General features: G+C 39.4%; 1 protein-coding gene across 2 annotated transcripts in view; it reads left to right on the plus strand.

Annotated features, from left to right (window-relative positions):
- The window catches only part of RORB (RAR related orphan receptor B), a 239,654-nt gene that overhangs the window by 175,877 nt on the left and 46,341 nt on the right, over positions 1-17,436 (plus strand). The window contains exons 2-3 of one of the 2 annotated variants that reach the window (XM_072597461.1): positions 7,118-7,203; positions 11,558-11,699. In XM_072597461.1, the coding sequence (XP_072453562.1) occupies positions 7,118-7,203; positions 11,558-11,699 (228 nt within the window). Of the gene's footprint in view, positions 1-7,117; positions 7,204-11,557; positions 11,700-17,436 lie in introns of those variants that run through there. The other variant, XM_072597463.1, reaches the window with a different exon arrangement.

The raw sequence follows: 17,436 nt of genomic DNA on the forward strand, positions 1-17,436 counted from the left end.
TTCAGTCTATCTAGGGTTCTTAATTTTTTTTGAGTCATGGATCCCTTTGGCAGTCTGGTGAAGTCTATAGACCCCTTCTCAGAATAATATTTTTAAATGCATTGAATAAAATGTGTAGGATTATAAAGGAATCCAATTGTAGTATAAAATACAATTATCAATCTTTTTTTAAATAAAAGTTACAGAACCCAAGTTAAGAACTCTTGAATGCCATCCCTTTGATCCTCCCCTTCTTCCCTTCAAGCGTGCATAGCTCTAGCTGGGGCACGGTTCCTATAGAGTTGTCCATCCACAAACAACCTTTCCCCCTTTTACTCCCAAAACAAAGGAGGAACAGACCTGCTAAGACAGAAAATTCAGGATGGAATTAGAACAGGAGATGAATCAACCAAAAGATTGGTACTAGTGGCAGGAAATTAATATGTGAGCTGTCCTCAAATTTTTTCTCTCAGTTCTGGGTTTCCACCAGTCTAAGGAAGAAGAAGAAATGAAATGATTGAGTGTTTTATCCTGAACAGGCCTGTTTATGTTATGTCCTGGGTCACCAGAAAGCCAGTCCTCCCATCTGAAAGCAAAGCAATGTTCCTGAATAGTGGATCATCTCAGGCAAACAATTAAGCAATAGGCATCTGTTAAGCAGCTACTAAGTGCACCATGCCAGGCACTAGGGAGATTATGAAAAAATGAAAAAGAATCTGTCTTCAAAGAGCTTACATACTCCCAGTCCTGTAGACTGATCCTACTGTAGAGAAGAGTAGGACAGGATAAAATTAATTTCTTTCTTGCTGCCCCTCTCCTAGCCTCTTCTCTTGGTCCCAGACTTTAAAAGAATCTTCTTCCTAAATAACTTAAAGTATTGCCTTCTCTAAATACCCACCTGTGGTTTTCTAATATCCCATAAAGTTGAAAGGAAGAGCACCTGGAATTCACCTGAAATGTTACACCTGAATGAGGATGGAAGCATTTGGGGAAAGTAGGGGAGTGGTTAGGACGTGTGATTTCATCTCTTAGGGTTTGGAAGTGAGAGCATGGAAAATTCCCCCACTGAAATAGATAGGGAGCTCCTCTGTAATTGTAAATCTTTGAGAAATGCTGGGGGGCACTGAGAAGGTAAGTGGCTTATTCATAATCACATAACTTGTATGTGTCAAAGGCAGAATTTAAGTCCAGGTCTTCCTGACTCCAAAGTCAACTGTCTTTCCACTGAACTTGATGCCTTTCGAGGACCCGCTCCACCATTATCAGCAAACATTTCTGCTCTTTCTATAAGAGGTCAGGATCCTTACTGGCTCTAGCACTCTACCTTATACTGCTTAGTGGATAGTTATAATTCTTCAGCCTGAGGAAAGAGTTGTTTTTCTACACTCCCATTTCCCTTTTCCTAGACATTGACTTTCTGAGTCATTCCATCCAAGGCCACCTAACTAGTTAGAAAATGGCAGGCTTCTCTGTCTGTCTGTCTCTATCTATCTCTCTTTGTCTCTGTCTATATCTCTGTCTCTCTTTCTGTCTCTGTCTCTCTCTCTCTATCTCCCTCTCTTTCTCTATCTCTCTCTTCCTCCTCCCACCCTCCTTCTCTGTCTTTAGGCAAGCTAATTCATCTCAGCCCCTCTGAGAAATTAAAATGTCAACACAACCATAAACACGTGATCCAACTCTGGCTTGAAGAAACCGAGGCCACAGTCTCCTAAGGCTACCATCTTATCTTAGACTCTTTAAGTTAAGTCTGTCCGTCTAGTGTAAAAATATGAGTGCCTTTCTGGGGAAAGTACATTCTTAATAACATTTTTGAAGGTTGGAAATTTATGGGTACAATAGAATTTAGTCTTGTTTTTTAAAGTGGAGAGATGTGAAAGCTATTACCCTAGTCATAAAAACACAGGAACAGCCATGAGAAAACAAGGATTGTCTTCCATGACTAGAAGCTCAAATAATAATGATATTTGACATTTATACAATAGTTCATAGTTTGAAAGGTGAATTATACACATGCACCAATTCAAGAAGATCAATAGGGTCTCTGCCCATTTTATAGATGAGGTAACTGGGGAGGAAAAAGAAATTATATCTTGCCCAACTTCACACAGTATGTGGCAAAGCCAGATTACAAATTTGTATTTTCTGACTTCTAGTCTAGGCTACTAAATGATTAACACAATTATCTTTTCTTTTGATTCCTGTATTTTGACTTTCATGGAAATCTTTGTTTCCTCAAAAAAAAACCCCATCAAATTAGAGATTCGCCTTCATTTAAATTCTAACTTCTAATTGCTATAAATAGGTTGCTATAAATAGTTGATATCTCAGACTTCTCAAACAATTCAAATGAAACCCTGTAGGCAGTGTGTTTTGGTGAGAAAGAATGCTGGACTTGAAGTCAGGTGAGACCTGTATTCCAAACCTACCTCTGATAAAAGATATGTTATCTCGAGTTAGCCATTTCACCACTTGGGAGCTCAGTTTTTCTCATCTTTAAAATAGGTACTCTAAAACTTGAAATATCAACTTCGTAAAGTTCTGTAACAATCAAATGAGATAACCTATGTTATCTTGTTAACCTTAAAGGACTAAATAAACGTAAGCTGTGTTACTAGTATTTCAAATGAGGAGTAAATGATTTGTATTTATAGTTAGTGCCTGAAGGAGAAGGAGGAGGAGATACTATGACCTTACCAAAACAGACTGATTATTCATATCAGTAGGAGGTGTGTGTACTCAATCCCTTTGGGGAAGCTACTAGTTTTCTTCCTTTGGCATTTTGGAATCCTTGGCATTTGCAAAGGCATCCCTCTCTCCTACAGGTTTAGCAAACTACTGTCCCACCTCCAAAGCCTGTCTGTTCACAGGGAAAAAAACTCGGCATCTCTCCATCTATCTGGCATACTCTTAGCTATTTGGACAAAAGAAAAATTGGGTCAATCCCCCCAAAATCCAATCAACACGCTAAAGCATTTGGGTTCTCTTACCAGCTCTGCCACTAATTACTTATATACCCAGGGAAAAAATCAACCAACATGTTTCTTTATCTGTAAAATGGGGAGAAAGGGTGATGACATCACATAAATATTAACTGTTATTATTTCTTTCAGGACAGGACTTTTGTAAATAAATTATTTGTAGTTAGCAAAAGACACCACGGCACTCAATAGATCAAACGTCAACTCATTACTTCTCTTCCATAATAATCAAAGAAAATCCACCTTGCCTTAACAATATTCCATATTTCCATCAGTGGTACCACTATTCTCAAGTTAGAGGTAGTGCTTTTTTTTTTAACTCTTCTAACTCCTATATATAATTTCAATAAAACTTTTCATGTCTTTTTCAAAATGTTTCTCAAGTATGTTCCTTCCCTTCCATTCTCACTGCTACCATCCTAGTTCAGGCCCTCATTATTATATACCAAAATTATTGAGCTTATCTCTAAAATGATTTATTTGTTTCTAATTATTTCCCTTATCCAGTTCATCCTTCATACTATTCCCATACTAATCTTTCTAAAACACCACTGTTCCCTCCTCCTGCCTCCCTATTGCTATCCCTCCCCACCTTGCCCCATCAAGTCTAAAGTCATTCACCTGGTTTTGAAAGCACTCCATTTTCTAACCCCATTCTATTTATTCAATGCTATTTCTCATATTTCTCTATCTATTGCCCTCTAAACCCCACAATAAAATCATTCTCCTCTCTATCCTATAATGATACATGCTCATCATGACTCAGATCAAAGTTTCCCTCCTTCGTGAAGTTGTTTAAGATTTGTTTAACCCACATTGATCTGTCCCTTTACTGGTCTCCTGCTGAACACATAGCTGATGCAACACAGTCATATAGTTTGGCATTGAATTTTTCTCACATGATTTCACATATGTTCGTTTTACTTCCCTAACTAAATTACTTTAAGAGCAAAAAAAAGCATGTCATATGTTTCACATTGTATCTTTCACAGTCTGAGAATTAGTAGGCATTCAAAAAATAGTTGACATTGAGATGATTTAATTACCTTAGCATATGAATTGGATCTCTAGGTAAGAGTCATTTATGATCCACTGATCTTGTATAAAATATCATTAAAAGATAAAAAAGGTGATACTTCCTACTTTTGCCTTCCCCTTTTTGTCTTATTTCTGTTGAAGACACCACCACTCTTCCAGTCACCCATGTTCACAACCTAAGAGTCACTCAATAAGCATTGATTAAGTGTCTATTATGTGCCAGCCACTGTGAAGAGTCCTGGGGATACAAAGAAAGGCAAAAGATCATCCCTGACCTCTAATCTAGTGGGAAAGACATGGAAGCAACTATGTACCATCAAAATACAGATAAATTGGAGATAATCAACAGAAAGAAGGAGCTGGAATTTAGGGAGATCAGGAAGGCTTCTTGTAGAAGGTAAGATTTTAACTGGAACTTAAAGGATGCCAGGGAAGCCAGGCATAGGGTATAGCCTCTGAAAAGACTTAGAGTCTAGAGATGGCCAGTGTCACCGGATCAAAGAGTACATGGCAGGGAATAAGGTATAAGAAGACTGGAAAGATAGAAAGGAGGCAGATTATGAAGGGATGGGAATGCCAAACAGAAGATTTTACCTTTAATCCTGAAGATATTAGGGAGAACACTGGAGTTTATTAAAATAGGAAAGTGATGTGGTCAAATCTGTGCTTTTGGAACATTAATTTAACCAAAGTGGGGAGAGGGAGAAAGGGAGACCCCCCCAACAGCCCATAGCAGTAATCCAGGTGGAAGGTGATAAGGACCCACACCAGGGTGATGGCAGTGTCAGAGGAGAGTAGGGAAATATAAGAGAGGTGTTATCTAGGTAAAATAAAGAGGCAACAGGTTAGATGTGGAGGTTGAGAGAGGATGAGGAGTTGAGGATGACATCTAGGTTACAAGCCTGGGTGATGGGGAGGATGAATGGTGCCTTCAATAGTAATTGGGAAGTTCAGGAGGGGGAAGAGTTTGGAGGAGTTCAATTTTAGATATGCTGAATTAGAGTCTTCCTTGACTTGTCACACTCACTCACCCCTCATATCTAGTCAGTTGTCAAGTGTTGTGAATTCTAGACCTCTGATTCTGCCAATTCTCTCCTCTGTACCATTCTCTCCACTCACACAGTCCACAGTCATAATCTTCATTCAGACTTGTCAGGGGCATAGGTCTGGATGGCAGGGGTGGGAAATCTGTAGCCTTCAGGACACATGTGGCCTTCTAGGTCCTTGGGTGTAGCCTTTTGACTGAGTCTGAGTTTTTCAGAACAAATCCTTTTATTAAGGGGATTTCTTCTCTCAAGTTTGGATTCAGCCAAAGGATTGCATTTGAGGACCAAGAGGTGCCAAGATGAAATGATGAATTGTCAAGTTATTCAGCATTTACAGAAAGAAGTCGATTTTGCCCTAGCAAAGCAAGATCAAGGACAAGAAACAAGGATTCAATGGCCCTTAGCTCCTCTGGGTGGAGCACTCTTCATCTCCAATTGGAAATGCATCTAGTCAATAGGTCGTCAGGGTATGGCAATTCATGCAGACTTAGACACTCATCAGGTCTAAGAAGCAGAGACTCCATGTGACAGGGACTTTTTTTTTATTCCTAGATAACTAGAAAGCTGCCTCAGAGAAGGTGGTACCAATCAGGTTTTAGGGACAACTTTGTCTTGTCTTAGGTCTACCAATGTTGGCTAGGAGAAGAGGGAATGGGGAGGTGGGTAAGAAAGCTCCCTCAGAGAAGGTGAGACCAATCAGGTTCCAGGGCTTCTACCCATATTGGCTAAGAGAAGAGGGAATGGGGAGGTGGGTAAGAAAGCTACCTCAGGCAAGCTGAGATTCATCTGAGACTCATCATCTTCTTCTTTGAAGTAAATATGGCTTCCTCATTAGGGAGGAGGAGGAAAGGATTATTGCAGTAGTCTCCTAAATTGCCTTCCTTCATCTAATCTCTCCTGAATCCAATCTACCCTCCAGACAGCTCCCACACTGGCACTCTTAAAGTGCAGTTCAGACCATGTAGTAACTCTCCAGCTCAAGAAGTGTCAGTGATTCCCCATTGCCTATATTACAAAATGCAAATTCATCTGTTTGGTATTTAAAGCATTTTCTTTTACAATATAGTTGTAGCCTATCTTCTCAGTCACATTATACATTACTCACTCGCTAATTAGTAGTTCCACATACTACATTCCATCTCCTACCTCCCTGCTTTTGCTTAGGCTGAAGCATCTATCCCTTGCCTGGACAGCTAGGTGATAAACTGAATAGAGCCCTGGGCTTGGAACCAGGGAGACTTATCTTCCTGAGTTCAAATGATGATTGAACATCCCATGCCTAGAATACTTTCCTTCCTCACTTCCAGCTCTCAATATCCTTCAAGGGTTAGTCAGATAAGTGCTACATCAGAACCAATTGGATTCTGTCTCTGGTTTCCTGAACCCTGATAAATGGGATTCTGCCTTACCTTACCTGGAATCAGGCCTCCATCTTACTTCTGATCATTTCTGGATCCTAAAGGTGTGCCACTTTAGAGCTCCCATTTATGTTTTGCATTTCTCATTAGATTACAAACTTCTTAAGAACAGGAATACTCCACACATACCACACCATAACCCTGACCAAACCGGTTTATATTTATTTTGTATATATCCTATATTTACTTATCTGTCTACCTCTATTGCCTCCAACATAAGCTCCTTGAGAACAGAGACTATTTCATGTTGGGTTTTTTTTTTTCCTAACTCCAGCACCTAATCCAGTGCCTGGTATGTAGTAGGTACTTAATAAAAGATTATTGATTGATTAGACATTAGCGTTCAAAATAGAAAGAGGGAAGGAACCTACAGGAACCTCTATTTCTGGGGAGGATCAATTTAAGAGGGGAAAAAATTGAGCTCCTGGTTATGCTTCTCAGCCTGAGAATGACTAAAGAATGCTGGGAGAGGACCTATGGGTCAGAATGGGATTAAAGAGAGCTATGGAATAATACAACACTGAGAAAGAGGAAAAACTAGTCTTTTCAAATTCTTTTTGTGGTTGGGGAAGGAAGACAAGAACAGGGGGTGAGAGAGAAAGGAAGGAAAGAAGAAAATAGCCTCATGAGCTCAAAAATGTCTGTTTTCCTATTTCAGCACAAATTGAAGTGATACCATGCAAAATTTGTGGCGATAAGTCCTCTGGAATCCACTACGGAGTCATCACATGTGAAGGCTGCAAGGTATGAGATTTTAATAGAACCTTGTCAAAAGCATCAGGGCACTTAATGATGATACTTGTGGTTGGCTGGCTTCCTTTTAATTCATTATATACATATATGTATATGTATATATATTTATGTATATGTATGTGTGTATGTGTGTAATGTGTGTGTGTGTGTGTGTGTAATTGATTGACCAGCCAACAGAGCCTTAAAAACTGCTTCTTGTGTAAGGTCCTGAATTATTCACATGCACAGCAGCCATATAAATACAGCAGCTTGCTGTGTTAGTAGTGTTGTCCCCATTAAACTTGAGGGCACTTGCTACCTGTGAGGGCAAATTAAAGGTTAAAAATAAATATTGTAAGGTGATAGCTATAAACTTGCCCTGAGCCTCTTGAGAAAAGGGAAATCAGTCTAGTTTAACTGTTGCAAAAGGAATTTAGCTATCCCTTACTTTTGTGGTCAAGGAGAAAAGCCAAAAGAATTTTAGAGCTGCAAAAAATCTTAAAGGTCACTTAACTCAGACTCCTTATTTTACAGATAAGGAAACTGAGGCTCAGGTGGAAGAATTTACTGCCTAAAGTGAGCATGGCAAAGTAGAAAATGTGCTGCATTTAGAATCAGAGGAGTTTAATTCTTGACTCTATCACATGCTATATATGTGACCCCATCTAGTGTGGCAGAGGGGAAAGAACACCGGTTCTGGAATCAGAGGACCTGGATTCAAATCCTACTACTGATGCTAGATACCTGTTTGACCTTGGGAAAGTCATTTCCCATCTATAGGTCTTGGATTCCTTCTTGGTAAAATGAGAAAATTAGACTAGATACCTTCTGAGATCCTTCCCAGTTCTTGACCTTTGATACCAAATCACTTCAGCTCTGACTTTCTGTTTTTGCATCTATTAAGATGGATCAAATGACCTCTCAGATTCTTCCCATCTCTAATTTATGACTGTACTAAGTCATTGAACTGGGAATTAAAAATCAGCTTCCTGATTCCCAGTCCTATTACTACTTCTTCTGCCTTGCCTTCCAAAAAACAAAAGAATTTAAGTGAGCAGCCACCTTTCAAAGAAATCCTAACAGAAATGAAGCAGTTAATATGTATCCAGTCTTAAAACTAACAAAATCGGATGCATAACAAGAAGTTTACAAAATGAATGATGTGAAGTAAAAAGGGAACTATAGATCAAATATGGAGGGAGAAATGAAAACTGTTACACAACTGTTTCAAAGTCGCCTCTGTTAAGACTGCAAATAGAACATGTAAAATGCAGCACAGCATGTGTGCAGAAAGGTGACATTACAGGTGCAGTTATGAGAAAGAGCAATTACGACCCTGATTGAAGATGCAAGCAAAGTGTATCATTATTTAATGTCAGTAAACTGAGGCTAGAAACAGCACAGTCATAGATTCTGAGATCCGATCTTCATTTGAAGAGACTTTCAAATATAAATGAAACAAAGCCCATTGTAACACCATTGAATAGGGATGCTGGGTGAGAAATTGACGAGTCTTTTTATAATGTTCACACAACGTGTGATCCCTGTAACTGAAATTGGCACTGAAAAAAGAGGAAAAACGGAAATAAATGATGAAAGAAAAAAAGAAAGAGAAAAGCTTTATCTCAGTAACCAGTCAACATCCTGAGCTCCCTTGGATATGATTACTATTAATCCTTTTGTGAACCTCCAGAGATGTCCCTTAATATTCTCCTGCACCACAGCCTTATAATTAAAGGTTGGAAATGTATCAGCTGTGTGCTGATATGTTCCTTCCCTGGCCACCATTTCCTACAGTAAAGGAAAAATGACGATATCCCTCCTCCCTTTCCTGGCATCATTTGTTACTTCTCATGGGCAAATAGATAAATTTTTCTTAACTTCCTGAGATACTGAAGTTATGATGTTTCTCTTTCAGAGAAAAATACTTCACCTCTATTGGTTTTGAAATAATCCAGTCCTTTTCACATAATATTTCTTGAAAGATTAATTCAATGTCAAGTGAAACTGGTTTGTGTTTAATTGTAAAACAAACAAAACTAGACGAAAAGGAAACGAAAAAAGAACCTCAAAGTATGGAGAAATGTTTTCTATTTAGAATCAAAAATTTTTTTCCAACAACATTTTCTTCTTCTCTGTGCTATAGTTAACCTAATTAGAATATAGGTAAATTTAAATTCCAAAAGATTAAATGGCTTGCCAAATGTAAAACAACAGGTCAGTAACCACATTGGGAAAAGCATTTAAGTGTTCTGGCTTCTTGTCATCTTCTCCCTTCTGCCTCTCCTCTTTGAATAGAAATCAACCTTCAGCAAAGAATGTAGCTATTGTTCTATGGGGTCCTCTAAGCTTTGTGTTAAAATGATATCCTGAATCACAGAATGTAAAAGAAATCTTTAATGATTAAAAAAATTAAAACATGCTATAATTTTCTTCAAATAAGAACCTCAAAGATTTCTTTTAATAAGAGCAAGGCAACAAACATTCCACATCAATCCTCAAATGTTTCATGACATTATTTTCAAGTCAGTACCAACAACTCATTTTTAAATAACATTGACTCAGCTCATGCATTCATTCAAATCCCTGTTCATTCAATAAAATTTGAAACAGAAACTACTTTTCATGCCAAAAAGCACATTTGCAATAATGAGCAACAGATAAGCAAGAAATGCCTCATAATTAGTGTCAAATTGGCCTTAAATTAAGCCTTTAGCTATAGCTTGAGGAAAATGTTTCTCAGTATCAGACCTGTGCTCTACAGTTTTTTGCCAACTTGACTAAGCAGCTCCTAAGTACCAAAAGGTACAAACCACACAATGCTTATTGAAATGTAAGTCTCATGTCACTATTGATCAAAGTATATTTGCTGAAATGACGCTGTATGACTTGTTTTCATGGATTCCAGGAAGCCATATTATTTCTTTTTTGGGACTTGTCATAACTTCAATGCAATCGTTTGTCCTTGAGTGTCAGTCCATTTTCCATCTCATTGTGAATCCAGTCTGTGCTGACATCCAGATCTCTCATTCCAGTATGATGACACCTCTGGATCCCACTGTTGTTGCCCTTTAAATCTTAACCATTCCACTGGATAATTCATCCCCATGGCTAATGATACTAATTCTTTTCGATGCATGCCATTAACCTTTGCTGAGAGTGGGAGAAGGAGGGGTAGAACCCTGGGCTGGTTCTGGTGCTGGAATGAGATGGTTGGCCTCTCTTCAAGTTAATTTCTGAGGTGCAGCAAGTAATTAACTGGGATTTGAGGTGCCATTAGATAGCTGGAAAAACACAGGGGCTGATGACTCTGGTCAAGAGTTTTACTCAAGGACACTTAGGAAATCAAATCAATAAACGTTTATTAGGTACTTACAATGTGCCAAGCACCAAGATAAGTGCCAAGGATATAAAGAAAAGTCAAAAACCCTTCCTGCCCTCAAGGAGTTTATATTCTAATGGAGATGATGCACAGCATCACTGAGTTCTTTCCAAGCTATTACCTCATGCTTTCTCCCTTCATAAACTGCATGTGCATGTGTGTGTTGTGTGTGTATGTGCTTCTGGGTCTGTTTCTCTGTATGTGTGTATGTATTGCCAGCTGCAGAATCCAATCCATTCAGCTTTCCTAGAGTAACAAGGTACTATGAGAACAATGGCTCTGTCACTGGACTCAGGTTCCAATCCAATAAGCGGCAGAGGGAGGACACTTTCTCTCCATGACCTTAGACTCTATGACCTCTCATGAACCTCCATGGGCTCTAGTTTTCCCATCTGTAAAAGGGGAAGGGATAGAGTAGAAGTCTCTTCTACCTCAGATCTATAACCTTATGCTTAGACATAAGCTTGTTCCCATTTTCTCACATAGGGTCTAAGGACAAACAGAAGCCTTTGGTTTTGTGCTTATTCCTAGTTTATCAGTTTACATAGCACATTCTGGGGACATTCTACCTTCTTGTGACTATTACCATATCTGTGAAATGCTGATATTATCCATCCTGGAGAAAGTCTGCATTGTCTTTAATAGGAGAACCTGAGCAGGATCCAAAGGGAGGTATCCAAAGAGTTTTTACACATAAACAAATAGGTGTTGACAGTGAATCCCCTCCAAAGAAACCTCACTATAGAGACTATCCCCTCCATGCATAGTAATGGTTCTTGGGTTTTGTTTTCTATAAATATGTATCTCTCTCTCTCTCTCTCTCTCTCTCTCTCTCTCTCTCTCTCTCTCTCTCTCTCTCTCTCTCTCTCTCTCTCTCCCTCCCTCCCTCCCTCCCTCCCTCCCTCCCTCTCTCTCTCTCTCTCTCCCTCTCTCTCCCTCTCCTTCCCTCCCTCTCTCCCTTCCTCCCTCCCTCCCTCCCTCCAGGGATTCTTTCGAAGGAGCCAGCAGAACAATGCTTCTTACTCCTGCCCAAGGCAGAGAAACTGTTTAATTGACAGAACGAACAGAAACCGGTGCCAACATTGCCGGCTGCAGAAGTGTCTTGCCCTAGGAATGTCTCGAGATGGTAAAGAGTTAACATCTTGCTCTCGTATTTAAGCTCTTTCAAATGGCTGCTGCTTTGCTGGAGCCAATTTAAACCCCTTGTTACAGTTTCCAGAGGGTGGGAATGTGGAAGAGAAGAGAGGGGGGAGATCATTCTGATAGTATATTAACTGGAAACTTTTTTTTGGAGGGGAGGGCAACAATACACATATCCAAGGGTGTCTAGTGAGAAAGTATCGAGCTGAACAGGTGCGCTGTTTACACTGAAGATAGAGGAAGCAAAATGTTTATTTTTTTAAGCTCTGCAAACAGGGAGCTAAAGAGATTGGATAAGTGATATGCCCAACCTGGGGCACACCTGCTAGTTAGGTGTGAGTTCAGCTAATGGGCCTGATAGATTTGTGTTTGTAAGAAGCAGGGTTCGGGAGCTCTTGTATATGATCAGGTCTATCTAGGAGATGATTTGCTCTTATTGTAAAACCCATCTTCCAACTCACAACCAACCCTTAGCGAAGACCCAGCTGGCAAGAACCAGTGTGTTTTAGGAGAACTGTTTAGGATAATTTGCCACAGGATCTAACACAATAGGGACCCTATCCCCATAGCTACCACTCTAAATTCCTCAATTATGAACTTCATGGACAGAGCCACATTTTCTCCCCCTACTAATTCCTAAATAAAGATAAGAAGGAAGTGATACTTTGAGCAAGGAGAGGAGGGAAGGGAAGGAAGGGGAGCCATTTGGGCCTTTCCAGCCCAAATTGTAGGGAATCTTGGAACCCCAACAAATACAGAAATGGCATTTCTCCCTGATGTTATCTTCTGCATGACTTAAGCAAGTCACTTAACCTCTCTGGGCCTCAGTTTCCTTACATGTAGATGAGGAATTGATTCTTAGGTCCCCTCTAGCTCTTGTCCTAAGACCCTATGATCACTGTGATCAAACTGATCTCTTCAGCAATCTGAGAGTCTGGTCACATTCTCTCTGCTACAGTTGTAAGCAGTAAACTTATGTAAAAAAGAGGGGATTCTCTATTCATATTCCAAAATGATGATAATTGTCATTCCTTTACTTCTAGCACACTTTGAGGGTGACTGGAACTAGGGTGTGGCATAGTTTTAAGGACCTGGATAAATTCAGCTAGACATATAAATTGACAGCTAACGTATAAAATACTTGGTCCTTAGCCTGCCTTCCCTAAACAGGAAAGTCCTTCCTGGTATGTCTTTGAATCTGCAGCTCCCTTTGTCCCAGTGACATACACCCCACACCCTCCCCGAGGAATCTGCCTTGCTTCAGCTAATGGAATCAAGGAATTGCCTTTCGATTTACAAACATGTAAAGGAGCAAAGAATGAAGGCATCTTCTAACCAGCCAAGTTTTGTCCCTCCCTTGCTATCTGCATAGAGAGGAGTTCCCAGGGACTGTATATCTAGAAACTAAATCGTCTCACCAGAGACTTCCATGTGACATGATCTGACCCATGCTTTTAAGAAGATCCAGAAAAAGAGGAAAAAGGGAATTTTGCCAATGGCTAAAAATAGTTTTCATTGCACTTGGTTTAGAGGGATTACACATGAATTTGAATTGTGAGTTATGCAACTTATTTTTACCATGTGAGGGCAGCACATTAACTGACAGCAGCTTGAAAGCCTCATTTATAAATGAGGAGAGAGTCCTGAATAATGATGATGAGGAGGAGGAGGATGATGAGGATGATAAGGATGATGATGGTGATGATATTTCTATAGTGCCTTAAGGTTTACAAAGCACTTTACAAGTATCTCTTTTCATCTTCGCAATAAATCTGGGAGGTCAGGGCAATTACCCTCATTTTACAGATGAAGAAAATGAGGCAGAAAAAGGAAGTAAGAGAGGGAGGGAGGAAAAAAAAACATGTACTAAATGCCAGACCCAGTGCTAAGCACTTTACAAATATTATACAACAGCTCTTCAAAGCAGATGCTATTATTAGCCCCATTTTATAGTTGAGGAAACTGAAGTAGACAGAGGTTAAGTGACTTACCAGGGTCATATATCCAGTAAGTGTCTCAGGTCAGATCAGAACTCAGGTTCTCCTCACTCTGGGTCCAATATTTGTTTCTATTATGGAAAGAAAGAAAACATACTCTCTTCTCACTATCAGGATTTGTGATGCTGAATGACATCCTGGGAAGGTACTGTTCAAAAGGACTCAGGCCAACAGTCAGTAGGGATTTAATTTGGCCCACAGAGGAGAGGATGCTCCTCACCTACCCTGGAGTAAGCAGGTTCTGGGAACTACTTAATAGTGGAATAGCATTCTTAAAGGAGGAAGGGATAAGGGAAATAAAAACAATATGATATCTAAGGACTCTGGAGACCTAAGAATGATGACAAGCAACAAAACCATGGGTCAGATAACCATTCTGAAGCTGCCAGAAATGACTTCCGAAATACCTTCTGCAGATAAGTACATACCAAACAAGTAGTGAGAAGAAGAGGGCGAGGGGAGAAAAAATGGAATTCTTTCTCAAAGTGAAAAGTCTCTTCTTTGTATCATCTGGAGGAGGTTTGATTTTTCTGAAGCTTTTATGAAGCCCAAAATGTTATGTCTTAGACTTAAGTAAGCATCCCCAAAGTGCTTTAAAGGCATTAATAGGGACCATACTAAGACTGTTCAATCTAATTTGATTCAACAAGCATTTATTATATGCCAGACACTTGAGTTTGGCTCTGAGAATACAAAAACAGAAATTAACTTAGACTCCACAGGAGAGAAACTACTAAGGAATGTCGATGCAAAATCTATACAATACAAATTGCAAAGTGATTTGGGTGTAGGGAAACTGAGGTGGAGGTGAGACAACTGGTGGGGAGTGAAAGTGGGGATCAAGAGAGGCCTTGTTTAGACGGTGACATGAGCTAAGCCTTGAGTAGAGCAAGGATTCCAAGAGGCAGATGTACAGAAGGAGAGCATTCCAGGTAGAGGGGGTCATCTTGTGAACAAGCACAGAGGTAAGAGATGGTATGTACAAGAAAGAGCAAATAAGTCATTTTGGCTGGAATGTACAGTGAGTGTTGGAAAGCTATATAAAATCAGCACAGGTATAGAAGGATTGACTGGAATCAGATTGCAAGTGCATTTAAATGTCAAACAGAAGAGTTTGTGATTCATCTGAGAACTGGGAAACCAATGCTGTTGGGGAGAGACATGAACAGACCTATACTGGAGGGAAATTAATTTGCTGGATTTGTGGGAAGTTTGCTTCATTCTGAAAATTGTTTAAGGTATTTGGCTGCCTCACATGACCGTAGGAAGTTTCCCTTAACTATGGCTGCCCACTCAAGCATTTTAAACTGCTAGGCAAGGGTGGGAAACCTATGGCCTTGAGGCCACATGTGGCCTTATAGATCTAAGTGAAGCCTTCAGTCAAAAGGCCACACTTAGGCATGCAAAAGACCACATGTGGCCTCAAGACCTCAGGTTTCCCACTCCTGTAGGGCATCCTCTGTAGTTGCTGTGGAGACTTCTATAATTCCCCCAGAGTCACCATTTCTAAGGTTATTTATGGCAGCTAGGTAGTGCAATAAATAGAGTGCAGAGTCTGGAGTCAGGAAGAAGAGTCTTCCTGACTCCAAATCTGGCTTCAGACATTTACTGTGCGACCCTGGGCAAGTCACTTCACCCCGTTTGCTTCAGTTTCCTCATCTGTAAAATGAGCTGGGGAAGGAAATGGCAAAGCACTTCAGTATCTCTGCCAAGAAAACCCTGAAAGGGCCACGAAGAATCAGACACAGTTGAAAATTACTAAATAACAACAAGAAATTATTGATAAGCTAACAGAATCATAGACCTAGAGTTAGAAAGTTCAGAGACCATCCAGTTCAGTCTCCTAGGGAACAAGGAAGTTAAGTGACTTTTATAAAGTTCACACGGTGCATGGGAAACAGTGCTAGATTTGGAGTCATATACACTGGGTTCAAAATCTGGTTCTGTCATGTTGTATCTTTAGGAGTGGTATCCTCATCTATAAAATAAAAGGTTGGGACTAGAAGTCTTCTGAGTTATCTTCCATCTCTAAATCTATGTTCCTATAAACAGCAACTACCACCATGTGGCAATTTCTGGTCATCCAGCAAACTGATGAAAATCTAGCTTGGTCTAGGCTGAAAATCAAAATTGTGATTATAGTAAATGAAATATTGACCTCTCCAACACCACTATTTTACTTAATCTTAGCTGAGCTTTTTTCACGCCTTTAAGATTCATTCTCTTTGCTGAAATACTCTCCTTGCAGACTGTTCCTTAATTTTAAGTGTCAGCATCATCATGATCATTCCCTAATGAACTTCTACAGCCTGAAATGGAAACCAAATTAAATATTACCCTACCCTTGTCTGAAATTTAGATGTATTTGCACAAAAGTATTATGTGCAAAATATCTTCCTATGATCTGGTCTGTGACAAAAAGAAACCTGAGCTACATAGGTCATTATTCTGATTTAGAGGACCAATTAATATGCTTCCTCCTCCTTATCTCTATTGCCTATAGTTGTTACTTTATAAAAATCCTTTAGAAAGTCAGATGTCCCTGCAGAAGGTTAAGGGTATAGTTAATATTTCATCAAGAATTGTCAGAACATTCTGGTTCATTCCACCAGCCCTGAAACACCATCCTTGGTCAGTGACAAAGTCCATCTCATAGATACCCAGTTGTACACCTCAAGCTAGTTGATGTGTTTGCACATGGTAATCATTGTAATTCATTTCAAAACAATCTTTTTACAATGTTCAGCTCTCTATTTCCCATAAATCAAATTACTGACAGACAAATTTGACTTTGGAATCATTCTGAAAGTGTTTCCTTTGCATTAAAATTTCTCAAAGTTTTCTTTTTAAGTCAGTTACAGAAAATATTAATCCATTCTGACAATATATATCAAATGAAAAAGAAAAATTGCTGCAAACAGTAACAAGTGGAATGTGACACAAGGCAGTCTCTAACAATCTAACTAAATTTAGTCAGACTAAACTCATTTAACCACGTTGCTAATAAACATTCAGATTACAAATACCATTAATATGTATTATTGTTGTACAATCATTTTCAGCAATGTCTGACTTTTCGTGACCCCAGTCAGGGTTTTCTTGGCAAAGATACAAAGCAATTTGCCATTTCCTTCTCTAGTTCACTTTACAGATAAGGAACTGAGGCAGAGTTAAGTGATTTGCCTAAGGTCACACAGCTAGTAAGTATCTGAGACTAGATTTGAACTCAGGAAGATCAATCTTCCTAACTCCAGGTCTGTCAGTCTATCCACTGTGCCACCTGGCTGCCCCAACAGTAATATTGTCCTTGGGCAACTTCAGAAACTCCAGTTCTGCTTTGGATCCTACAACCAAATCCAATAATTTATTTAGGATCATAGGTTTAGAACTGGAAGTCATCTAGCTCAACCTTCTTCACTTTACAGATGAGAAAACTAAGACCCAGAAAGGTAAAATTGTTTGCCCAAAACCATATCGTAATAAAAGATAGAATGTGTTTGAGCCCAGTTCCTTAGGATTCTTACCTACATACCACTGTTTCCCATGTGTGGCTAGAAAAGGATATAAGAAGAGATCACTGTAAAAACCAAAGTAAAGACTACCATAAAAATGGCCAACTTTCATATTAACAAAATTATCTGACATGAAGGGTTTTGTAGCTTGTGAAGCATTCACTAATTATCATCCCATTTGGTTCTCACAATAGCTGTTTGAGGCGAACAAATA

This window comes from Notamacropus eugenii, chromosome 3, assembly GCF_028372415.1.
Source record: "Notamacropus eugenii isolate mMacEug1 chromosome 3, mMacEug1.pri_v2, whole genome shotgun sequence".
Classification (NCBI taxonomy): domain Eukaryota; kingdom Metazoa; phylum Chordata; class Mammalia; order Diprotodontia; family Macropodidae; genus Notamacropus; species Notamacropus eugenii.